Below are 12525 nucleotides of genomic sequence, written 5' to 3'. Positions count from 1 at the left end.
CAGGGTTTTGGGCAATATAATTGTTTTTCCTTTTCAAGTTTTTATTGATTAAAGTACATTTAAGAAACGATTACAATATACGACCTGCAATGTTGTAGCCTATACTCCCCACCCCCATAGCACATACACATATAAAGTTTGTCAAACCTGTGCACCAGTATGCAAATATTTTCCTTGCTACAAAAAATTAAAATAAACGAAAGAAAAACAAATAAATAAATATATACACATCCAAAAATATAAAGAAATGCAATTTAGGGAACCTTAAGTGAAGAGCACATTCACCACGCCTCATCCCCAGGTACCTCACCAACTCCTGCGGCTAAAGGCTAATCACACAAACCACTGACCTCACGCACTACCCAAGGCCTGATGCAAAGGCGTGTTACATTTAATTGGTTCCCCTTCATCTGGAGCAGACAGAGGAGCACCAGGAGAGAGAAAGTGAACTAGGGCCCCATACCAAGGGGAGAGAGGTCTTCTTATGAACCGTATGATCTCCATATGAGCAGCATAAAACCGGAATGAGAAACGTCTCAAAGTCTCTGCTGGAGCTGATAATGGGATGAAGCTAAAAAATAATAAGGGTTTGACTATATGGAAAACTGTATTATAAAGTTAATCATGATGGGGTAAACAATTTCATAAATATCGCTTATAGTTGATGGATAGTTAAAGTATGGTATCGGACTAAAACTTGTTTTCCTCTGATATTTTTCGAAGCTCCTATTTAGAGCGATTATAGATTTAAAAATAACTATAACTACCAGTATCGGTATAGATATTTTTTTAACTTATATGATGAGTAATACATGTTAGCATTTGACCAATACTGTTTATGTATCCAAACTCGTGTCTTGGGTGGAAACATCAATCATGCATTCCGAATCAAATAGAAAAGTGGTGTGAAAATAACAACACTCATGACTGATACTGTTCTATTTGTAACTTTCAAACTTATTTTAACGCACGCAAACACACACATGCAAACACAACTCACAGACACACATCCTAGCACACACCTCATGTGCGCTGGAGCTTGGAGCCGTACTCATATTGCGTGTTTGCTCCGCTGACTCTTACCCCCCAGAGGGCCACAGTAATACCCTGAACCCGTGCTTACAGCCAACCCCGGACCCCACGCCAACCCTGCAGCGACAAGTTCTGTTTTACACAAAGACGAAACAGAAAAGACCCCTGGGTCTCAAGAGGATCTCTGCCACCAGGTTGCATGACCATTTTGAACTAAGCGGGGGTTTCTGCAGATGGTGCTTTTGAATTCTGCAGACCAGTGATCCTCAAGAAGCATCAGGGCAGCACCTTAGGATATGTGTAACTTTGAAGCGTTGATCAAGTGGTAAATCATAGTGAATTCATCATTTGTAATGCAACACATGAATACTCATTAGTAAGCAAATCATAAACAATTATCAAAGATGAATGAGATAAACATACACCTTTTATAAGGTGTATGTTGTATGTATGATTGACAAACAAGTTTGTGATAATAATGTTTTTTTAAACATTTAATTATTCTTTAATTAATCGTAGTTATTTGCTCACATGGAGACACTGGCCTTCAAATGCTTAAGTCTAGTTACCAATGGGTGTCACTCACGCCACACCTGCTCAAACTCAGATGGCTAAACTTTTCAATAATCTGTCAGAGTATAAGAGAGACCTGACCTACTGGGTTGGAATGGAGCAACGGGCAGCACAGAGAGGTAGAGGAGGAGGAGGAGGAGGAGAAGAATGTGCATTTATGTGTAGGCAGAATAAAAAGAGGAAGACAAGCTAATATTTCAAATGAATTTGTGCAAATTTAGTTGATCACGTAATTAAGCATGGGTTGGTCATCAGCGAAGCTGGCAAAAATGATTATCGCACCGATAAAAGAAAAAATCATTTTGTACACTTGAATATGAAACATGACTGCATGAGGCCAGAAAATAGATATTGTAATTTGTGTGTTTTTTACTTTTTATTAATCGCACCAGTTGGAAGTCATTGCCCAATAAGTCTGATTAATATACGGCCTGTGTGAATCATTTTGTTAGAGAAAAGTCAGCTTTGAGCAAAGACAATATGATTTAGAATGAATGGCTTCATTTTGCAAGGGATTTGTAGACTGGGTAGCCCGGCCCATTCTGCCGGCGGTTCGTCCTTCGGAAGGGTCCGTTGAAGAGCAATACATTTCTTTCTGTTTCCGATACGTTTTTGCGGGAGCCAATCACCAAGCTGGCTTTACCCCTGGCGCGCTATTTGCTGGTTTAACCCAATTACGACAGGGAAGTGACGGCAAGCAGCCAATTGCGTACAGAGTCATTTGTACTAGGCCCATTGATCCCGCTAGCCTGGTCCTACCAGACCATCGTACGACGTACTTCGTTTCATTTGTACAGAAGGTCTGGAACTGCTCAATTGACAAACGTTCAATGACTTGGAAGCGGGTGTCTGTAGTAGTTTTAAAATGATTGGATCTGCCCAGTGCCACTCTGGATCTGCCATAACCAATCGCATAGCGTTTGGTCGTGACGTGTGTCATGCGACGGGACCGGCCGGAAACCACGTTGCGCGCACGCGTAGACTGTACGCAAACAAAACAAGATGAAGCGTGAAGATGTCTCTGAACGATAGCTGCAGGTTTTGTTTATCTGATTTAAGAGTTCAAGGAACAATTGTACATTCTAAATTAATATTCGATAGTAAGGACAGAGATAATGTTTGTGGTCAACTTTTATTTAGCAGGTGCATGTGCAGTTTTGTCGAATTGCACAAATTACAAACACATTTACAAAATATGTAAAACTGACACCAACCATGATCCTGCAGAAGTACACAGAGGGTTTAAGTGTTCTGATCACAAGCATCACCAAATTTACTGTTCAGAATCAGAGCTACTGACACGGCTCATGAGTGCATCTTCAACATCATCATCAACATTGTCAAAGTAGTTACTGTAATAGAGATCTTGGTCCGTTAAATACCTCTCTGAATCATATTGCAGATCCCCATCAATATCCCCCAAAACATCACTGATGATAATTAAAATCTCCTTCACTTGGTCCTCCATAAGTGCAACAAGAGGGGAGACGACAACAACTATCGGGTTAGCATTGCTAGCGTTCGCCTTAGCTAACTCCTTCACCACTAACGGAGCCAGCTGGAAAATCAAACTTTTCCCGAACCCGGTGGGGAGAAGGGCCACAACATCATGGCCACCAACAAAACTCAGCAAAGCTTGTTCTTGCTCCGGCTTTAATTGATCGATTATCGGCAGCGATCCCACAACAGACCGAATAGCTTCTCTCGTATCCTTCTCCATTGTCTTCCTCTGACAATTGAAACTGGCGCGCGACCTAGACGTCATCGTTCTCAGCCACTCCCTCTGTTCGCTGATTGGACCGCCAGAAATCTGGTTTCCATGGAATGCATTCATATTAAGCAGACCCAGACCTAGTACTGAAGTGAAATTAAAATTGAGCGGAAGTAGGTAGGTCGGTGCCAGGCTATGATCACGCCGCTTTTGCTGTAGAAAATGACAGCAGCTTCCCCAGACCAACGTGCAATCTACGATTGAGCTGAGCTTGGTCTGGCATTAGCCAGGCTAAGGGATTTGTGTAATTTTGCAAAAGTTTGACTTCTGCTCTGCTTTGTTTGTGAAATTGACATTTGACTGTTATACAATACAACAGGGCCACATATTCAGACAGAGACACAGAGACTGGCTTGGGTCAGATTTTTGCTTTGCTACGGATGGCCCAAGCAGAGCCGGTTCCTCTTTCAAAGGGAGAAGTTGACAAGGGTTTATAATGCTCTTCCTTGGCTAGTCTCCATGTTTCCTGTCCGAGCGCAGATCAGGCGCTCAGGAACGACTCTGGCCTATCAGAGCAGACTGATGCAACTCACTGTCATACCCCAACCCCCAACCCCCCCACTCGTTCTCTCGCTGACAGACTTTCTGACCACCTTAACCTCACATTTCCCTCATCAGAGTCTGGTTGTTTCTGCAGATATGTCTGTCTGCTATGGTTTTCAATAGTTATCACTGCACATTCAAACAAACACACATTTGTGTGTTTGTATGATTGTGTTCACGTTTTATTTGCAATGCATCTGCTAAACAGTGGACACTGATGATAGGTTATGTATATAACATGGTTCTGTATATAATGTGTCTATATTTCATGTAGAAAAGTGTGTTTGTGTGTCTGTGTGTGTGTGTGTGTGTGTGTGTGTGTGTGTGTGTGTCTGTGTGTGTGTGTGTGTGTGTGTGTGTGTGTGTGTGTGTGTGTGTGTGTGTGTGTGTGTGTGTGTGTGTGTGTGTGTGTGTGTGTTTGGTGTCTGTGTGTGTGTGTGGTTGTGTGTGAGTCCAGGTCTGTGATTGTGTGTGTTCGCATGGCAGTGCGGTGTGTGTGCAATCTGTGCGTGTAGCCGTTCTTCTGTGTTTAAATATAAGCGTTCTTCATGTCCGAGGATGTGGGCTGCGTCTCCACCTGCCTGCCCATTATAAGTGATCTCAGGACTTCCCAGTTCCTCTCTCCAGGGGCCTATTCTCATCTGTACTCTACAGCTCCCCAGAGTACAGCAGAGAGCAACAACACCTACAGAGTGCGTGTTGCACAATGCAATCTCTGCACGGCAAATGAAAACCATTCAACCCCTGTTTTTTTAGATGTGTTCCCCTTGTGACTAGGATTGGGCCCTCTAAAACACATTTAAATGTTCTCGCTGGACTTTTAACAATTCTTTGTTCAAATCAACTTTATTTCTTTACTTGTGGGTTAGTTAAAATTAGTACTACTGAAACAAGTTCTACTCTCTTTTTTTAATTGATCATAACTCATATAACCAACCGCTTATACCAACATTTAAAAAAGAAAGTCACAAGCCTTTAAATTTGTCTTTCACTATTGATTTATACTTCCTTCAAGTGATGAATTCAGATAAGTGTGTATGTTATGTGTAAAAGAAGAGCAGAGAGCTTCCCAGCGTTGAAGTGCTTGTTACATGTTGTAATGGAGTACTGTAGGAAGCCTCAGACTGACACCACAAGGAGAGGTGTTGCAACACGAATATGTCTACTTTGCAGACACGCAAAATGCATTAAAAAAAAAGAAGCGCGTACCTACGGGGCACTCTGAAAAACAACATGCGGGCGTTTGTATCTAAGAGAAAGAGAAAGGTAAATGAGAGGGACTGATTAGGGTGGCAGCAACGCTGACCATAATTGATCCTTTCATAAGTTCATTGAGAAACTCTGTTGAAAACAACAAGATTTGTTGAGTGGATGCTCCTGATCTGTAGTATTCTTTACGGGCCAAAATACATTCTCCTCTGCCAAACACAGACGCACACACAGACAGGGACACAAGCACACACACAAACATTAACTGGCACAAACACAGACAAACAAACACACAACACACACACACTGGCACACACACAGACAAACAAACACACAACACACACACAAACAAACACACAACACACACACACTGGCACACACACAGACAAACAAAAAAACACACACATATACATAAACAGTCCCGCACGCACATAAACACACATACAAACACACACACGGACACACTATTTTGTCCAGCAAATTAAACAACCTTTTAACCAAAAGGGTCGTAGGTGAACTGAGAGTTTGTGTGTGTGTGCGTGTGTGTGCGCTCCACTGTTTTAGCACCCCAGCTTTACTGCGTGTTCACATTACACCTGGAATTCCAGTGAAGCAACCTTCTATTGGGATTGACAACGCCGTGACTCTTGGCCACGATGTAACACAATATTTTCGCTTTTACTTCCAACTCATTCTAAGGGGATGTCCAGCCGCCCCCAAGAGCGCGTGACATCCTGCTTTTGCTTTCAGTTGTCATATATTCATTTCATCATCGCAATGCAATGGCACCAAATGTCAATCATAATCACGGCCGATGATTCACTCATTCATCATCTATGGATTTCACAATCTAGATCAGGGTGCCCCAACTTGCGTCCGCCATAGGGGAAGATCAGGTAGTTCTACCCAGAGGGGCATCTATCCAGAGGGGTAGATGGAACCAATCCCTAAAACACCACCAATAGGAACCTCTAACTGTTACCATAACCGAAAACCAATCCCCAAAACCCAAACCCTAACCCCTTACTCTAAACTGAAAACGTAACCCTATAACCCCAATAGGCACCCTAGGGCAACATATAACCCCAGCTAACTACACAGGCAGTGCTCTCTTTTAACCCAGGTAAACCTTTCAGTCACATGCATAACACTAGCAAACTTGCCCAGGTACACTTTGTTGTTCTTAATTCCAATTTTCTTTATCAGGAACTATGACCATAAGTATAATTCATAAATAATTGATATCTATAGTTATGAATTTTTGTAACAGTAAGTAATGGTGACAAAGGTATTAGAAGTTTTGTAAAGAATTTATTAAGAAGTTCTGAAGTTCATGAAAGCTACATAACAGGAATAAGGAGAAAGTAATCGCCAGTAGCCAATACAGATAGTAAAACCTATCTGTAGTGGTTTCATTGCAGATTAATAAACAACTTTTACAAACATTTACTACACTCAAACATATAAAAATATAAAGTGTATGTGATTCTGACCATAGTCAATTATCTCCCTCTTTACAGTAAAATGTCAATTTGACATGCGTTTCACGAACACAGTACAAAACAAAGATGAGATGAGAGAAACGCATTCAGACTTAGAGAACAAATTCCTCATGAAATCATAATTACAATGAGTTTGGGGGAAAGAGCAGTACCTTCTACGATGGGAACAATGTATATCCACAACCACCGTAGTAGCAATAATGTACCGGGCTCTGTTGAGACAGTGTGTTCATGAGCTTAAAGCCCGGAGCTCATGCGGTAATGGTCATGTTGTCCCTGTAACAGTCTGTCCTCTGGGGGGCGCTGTAGCTGCACAGGTCCTGGTAGATGCGTGCCATCTGGTCACTGGCCATCTCGTCTGACATCTCTACAGAAGGGCTGTGGTTGTAAGACTGGACAGCCCGCATGTTCACAGCCTCAAGAAGCTGCTGACAGTTCATGGCGGTGATCTGAAAACACACAAGATGTTTGGAAACATTTTGTGGTTTTGTCGCAGTCGTGTTAACTTCTGTGAAGGCTTTTCAAAAGATTGTTACAAATATGCGACCTATTGATGAATAGGTTGCATATTTGTTATTTTTTTCCTTAGGCACTGGCTAGCATCACTACTTTTATGACGGCACTGTTGTTTGGTCAGCCGCACGTTATTCACCAGCCACATGATGAATGATGTGATCGACGTTAGTGGCCTTACCTGGACCAGGATGAGTTTGTTCTTGGCGTTGCTGAGGTCATGTAGTTCCTCCCCGAAACAGAGCGTCACCGTGGGGTCAGGTGCGGGGATCTGGCCTTCTTGGTGCAGTTGAAGAGCTGAAACCAAAACTCTTTCATTTTATAGAACGCTTACTCTTTTTTGCACCCTATACACATTTTTTTCTTTGTAGGTCAGCAGTTGAGTTGGTTGATGCTGAGTCTTCAAATACATTGGTAGAATGAAGTACATAAATAAGCAAAAATTACTGATGGGATAATCATTGTGGGAAAAAAGATTATGGTCTTTTGAGCCTTTTGTTTGTTGAGATAACCAAGAAATGGATAAGATGTCACAGTTTTATAAAAAAGATGTTACGTTGAGTCTATGATACTCAATGATTGAGTATGTTACTCTTTTAAACAACTCACCATTATAAAACACATACCTGATATATTTAACTCCCATAAGACCAAAAGACAGAATATTTACATAGGAAACTGACCGGTACACTAATCTTCAAAAAAAGATTTTTATATCCAAATTGCTGAATACATCAACAGTTGTTTTTCTGCTTAGTAAAAGTACAATCTAAGGCTAGCATTGCCTGTCGCCCGCCCTGTTGCCTTCACTGCGATGCTTATCATCCCCTCTATTCTTACAGGGAATCAAACACGTATCAGGGCCTGGCTCTAGACGTATCCAAACGCTACGAAGGCTCACCGTGCAGGAAGCGGCCCGTGTCGAAGATCTTCACCACGGCGTCCCTCTCCAGCTTGCAGGTCACGGGGCCGTGGTGTTGGCCGTGCTCCCCGTGGCCGCTCCAGAACACCCGGCTCTGGCAGAGCCTCTTGATGAAGACGCCCTCGCGGTTGGCCCGCACCAGAACGCCCCTCTCCAGGTGGCCCAGCAGCTTGCAGGTGACCTGCCGCTGGCGCTCGTTGTCGATGAGGTCGGCCGGCGGGAAGTGCACGCTCTGCATGGTGTCGGAGCTGTAGCCGCGGGCGACGGCGCGCTGCTGGGGCAGCACCGGGGAGATGCGGCAGCCCTCGGGGTGGGAGGTCACCGTGCTATGCATCAGCTGGCCCCCGTAGTAGAAGGAGATCATCATCTGGGAGAACACTGTTGGGGGTGTGAGTGAGTGAGTGAGTGAGTGAGTGAGTGAGTGAGTGAGTGAGTGAGTGAGTGAGTGAGTGAGTGAGTGAGTGAGTGAGTGAGTGAGTGAGTGAGTGAGTGAGTGAGTGAGTGAGTGAGTGAGAGAGAGAGAGAGAGAGAGAATTGACACAGATCTATCATTAAATCAGTTTCAATTAAGTCAAATTGGTGAATTACATTCCAATCTCAAATAAAAAAATATTCAGATCCATTTTGATGTTTACTTTTTGCTATCAACCATGGTAGAAACCACCATACCCGGTGTGACGTTAATGGACATGTTTTGTAATGCAACATCATTTAAATACCTGAGCTGAACCTGGCAGGTAAGGGAGTGTGGTGCAACGGAAAGACTGTTGGATGAAGAGAAGCAGGGGAACAAACGCAGAAGAACACTGTTACTGTGGACGTATTTACACTGGGTGTCCAGGCGACCTCGATCGCTTGCAGTCAAACAAGTCTATTCGCGCCACATCATCAGAAAGCTAATGCCTTTCTGACCATGTCTCACAAAGAAATTATCGTCTTGGTCAGCAGTGCGACAGGATGTTAGCCAATTCCTCCATTGCAGAATTCATTGGTCAAGTAAACAACTGTGTGTGTTTGGCCGTGTCATTGAGCTTTTCGCTGCGGTTACTTTTCAGACACTTGGGTTTAACTTCCTCGAAAAGTGAACTAAAGGAAACTACTCTAAAGATAGAGGATGGGAAGATTATATGATAGACCATGATGTTTGCATTTGTGTGTGTGTGTGTGTGTGTGTGTGTGTGTGTGTGTGTGTGTGTGTGTGTGTGTGTGTGTGTGTGTGTGTGTGTGTGTGTGTGTGTGTGTGTGTGTGTGTGTGTGTGTGTGTGTGTGTGTGTGTGTGTGTTTTTGCATGCGTGAGTGTGTTTGTGTGGTGCATGTGACTGGTGTGATCCCTTACCGGGTATGCTGCCATGTGACCAGTACTCAGGGCTGGCTTGGACGTTAAAGCCATCCTCCTGGGGAGAGTAGCTTCTCTTGATGGCTGAGGGGTAGTCATCAGTGGAGGCCTGCAGGCCAAGGATAAACGGCCTTTAGATACTTTTTCTAATCTCCACAGCAGACAGTTGTCACTCAACCAAAAGTTGCCATCGACACCTTTGACTTTTACATTACAGAGTTTGTAATTGAATTGTGAGGAGGACATTTAAGTGACAAGAGATAGTGGTGGGATTGTGAAAAGGAAAAGAGAAGATAGGGGGAGTGAAGTGAGGACGGGTGTGTGTGTGCGCGCGCGCGCGTGCGTGCGTGCGTGCGTGCGTGCGTGCGTGTGTGTGTGTGTGTGTGTGTGTGTGTGTGTGTGTGTGTGGGGGGAAACCCTCACCACTTTGATCAACTCCTCTAGCTCTGCAGAGCTGCAGTCTAAGTCAGCGATGTCGCCAGCTGTCGTGACCATCGCTGTGGTTTTACCGACTGGACAAGAGAACAAAATCCGTCAGTCTCAACGCCAGTCTTGTTAGTCTCACTTTTACAACACACACTTTTACAATGCAATGGGTGCATCATGCACGGTGTTGATTATAGGATAAAGGTTACCACTGGTCATGGGTGATGCTCGGAGGGAACACATTATGAAAACATGATCCAATGGTAGGGGTATTAGTATTAAACCCTATGAAACTATACTTCATGCATGGGTAAGCTGCTGACTCCTTTCACTAGTTTGCTAACCAACCATGTAGGCAATATGCCTGTAGTAGCAAAGCAGGGCGATTCAAACCAGCAATCCCATGCTACATTTCCTTCTCTGTCTCTTTCAACACGCTTCTCTTTCAAAAAAGCGCATACAAATATATATATATAGTACGTTTTTATGAAATATTTCAACCCCAAACTCACGCTTCTGTTCCTCTTCAGGGACAATGCGGTAGACCTTGTAGGGCTCTGAGATGTCCAGTTGTGACCTGTCCGTCACCTCCTCAAAGTCTGGGCTCTTGTTCAGGGCACAGCGGAGCCTAGTTTTCCAAGTAGCAGGCTCAGCCTTCTCCCCCTCTTTAAACTTGCCCTTAAACACAGCCCAGGCCTGGAGGAGAGAAGAAAAGACATAAAGAAACAAGAATCATCAGAACCAGAAAATTCGATATCAGTTTAAAATCAAAATATAAAGATAATGGAAAACACATGAAGTATTCATTTTCGATTTAAATAGTTTTTGACAGGTGGTTGTTCAAACATTATTTCAGTATTTGAATGCTCCAGACAGCGATCTTCCTATCCTGCAAGTCAAATGTTAAACTGAATTGGTTGGGTACAGTTCACTGTGCCAACACAATTTATAACACAGTAAATAAACTAACTTGATGTGTATTTCAGTGCAGAAAGGGTCACACAATCGCAGTCTTTGGTCTATGTTTAATGTCTATATTTTAAGACTTTGTAGCGCTTCCGTAGTATTTGCTCAAGGCCTATCTGTTTCAAGGTGAGGTAATCATTTTCAATTTTACTCTTGATTATCCTGTGCCAATGGAGAGCAATGAGCAAAGCTCTTTTCTAATGTGTAAAGCTTTTGAAATATAGCCAATAACCAATAACCAATACAATACAACACACTAATACAATCAATGAATGCTTTATATTTAACCATTAAATCGGCTCAGTTATACATTTTTATAATAAGCTATGGAAAAGTTGTGTGAAAAAGCAACATCATGTTTTCTTTATTTTAAATATGCCTGCCTATAATATCAGATTGAGGGCCAGGCAGTAGACGAAAGAGGGCCATCAAGTTTTAGTTAGTATACGTTTGGATTGTCTGCTTAGGTACCTGTTGGTGGACATGCATAGCCTATGATGAAAATAAGGCCTGCATAAAAAGTTTCAAAATTTAATAAGGCATCATCGAACCTTGAAGATGGAAGCATCGACCTCTTGGTTATAATCCTGCTTCCCAGCATGCTTCCATGGGATGCGAAACATGGTGAGGCTGTCATCCTCCCACTCAAGCCCCGAGTACTGTCCGCTCTTGATCTGCTCAATCAACCACTGCTTCAGTCTTCGTCCTCCCGTGTTCGACATCTTGACCTAGGAATACAACGTCGTGGAGTTATTACAATATTTTTTTTTTGTTACTGCCAGCTGGCATAAATAAAATCCTCTTCATGCCTTTCGAAAGGAAAGTATTGCACTTAATTGTTAAACCATATTATGCCAGCTGTCCTGTAACAATTGACTATCAATCTCAATCAATCACAGCAATGTGGTGAAAAAGGTGAAGGTGAAACTACACTAAAACTCAAATCGAAACAATAAATCCAACGGGTTTTCAACTTACTTTATATCCACGAATTATTTCCAGCTCCAGACAGATGACACCTTTAACCTCATTTAATGGAATGGGCTTTATTTCAAACTGTCGATCAATGTATGAGCTGCGTGATAACCTATTCAGCAAGACCATTGGCTGACTGTCACAAATTATATCCAATGAGGAGCGACTAGATACACTAGGACCGCCCCTTTCCGGATCAATTCATTCTTTCTTTTAACAACACAAATTTACAAGAAATCGCTTGGAAGATATGATATCGACTGTTGCCTCCCACGCGGAAAGTTTGTCAGTATATATAATCCAGGTGTACAAGATCATGATATAATCTTATCACCAATCATCCTTTTATATATTGCCATAAACGATCTTCTGGACTTTTCCACACTATAAACCTATAATGAGAGCTTTTTATTGTCCTACTGCTTCCCCTGCCAACGCTTACGAACACCAACTTACTACACAGAGGCTACTGACTATATCATTTACTATACCGATAATTATGAACATGCTCATCAAATTATTATAAGTCAATACATGTTTACATTTCACCAGGCAATAAACAGGGTCATCATAATAATGCCAAAGCGTCAACTGTACGTGATCCCACTCAGTGCTGTACAGTTCCTTAAGAATTTAACAATAAAGTGAGGCAAAAAAAACTATGCACATAAAGAAACTGAAAACTGGGATTGATGTTACGTGAGGGGCTTTCGATTTAAAACTGTATGGAATACAAACCTATATTGGGAAAAAAGTG

At 42.5% G+C, this 12525-nt stretch overlaps 1 protein-coding gene and 1 long non-coding RNA gene across 3 annotated transcripts in view; both read right to left on the bottom strand.

The window, feature by feature from the left end:
• LOC115558781 (uncharacterized) overlaps positions 1-1112 on the bottom strand; it is a 15941-nt gene extending 14829 nt beyond the window's left edge. The window contains exon 1 of the long non-coding RNA XR_003979370.1: positions 1-1112. This exon is cut by the window's left edge and continues 499 nt beyond it. This is a non-coding gene — a long non-coding RNA (uncharacterized LOC115558781).
• A 5307-nt stretch (positions 1113-6419) lies between these two features.
• On the bottom strand, positions 6420-11902 carry irf8 (interferon regulatory factor 8). 2 transcript variants are annotated; one of them, XM_030377218.1, is made up of 9 exons: positions 11772-11902; positions 11345-11521; positions 10340-10523; positions 9825-9913; positions 9402-9510; positions 8785-8829; positions 8045-8443; positions 7325-7440; positions 6420-7079 (listed from the first exon to the last, which is right to left on the bottom strand). In XM_030377218.1, the coding sequence occupies exons 1-9, from the start codon at positions 11895-11897 to the stop codon at positions 6882-6884; spliced, it is 1443 nt and encodes a 480-aa protein (XP_030233078.1). In that variant the 5' UTR covers positions 11898-11902; the 3' UTR covers positions 6420-6881. The 2 variants fall into 2 exon arrangements, with proteins under 2 accessions (XP_030233078.1, XP_030233080.1); XM_030377220.1 differs by lacking the exon at positions 8785-8829.
• Positions 11903-12525: the final 623 nt, after the last annotated feature.

The sequence above is a fragment of the Gadus morhua genome, chromosome 14, assembly GCF_902167405.1.
Source record: "Gadus morhua chromosome 14, gadMor3.0, whole genome shotgun sequence".
Taxonomy (NCBI): Eukaryota; Metazoa; Chordata; class Actinopteri; order Gadiformes; family Gadidae; genus Gadus; species Gadus morhua.
This window is presented reverse-complemented; position numbering and strand designations above follow the sequence as displayed.

Bases quoted from the DNA above. Each gene is read 5' to 3' on its own strand.
- irf8 (XM_030377218.1), bottom strand. From the start codon at position 11,897: ATGGTCTTGCTGAATAGGTTATCACGCAGCTCATACATTGATCGACAG. The intron at 8,444-8,784 runs GTATTTAAATGA...CACCCCCAACAG, and splicing joins ACCTGCCAGGTTCAGCTCAG to TGTTCTCCCAGATGATGATC. The intron at 7,441-8,044 runs GTGAGCCTTCGT...TTTTGGTTTCAG, and splicing joins CACGGGCCGCTTCCTGCACG to CTCTTCAACTGCACCAAGAA.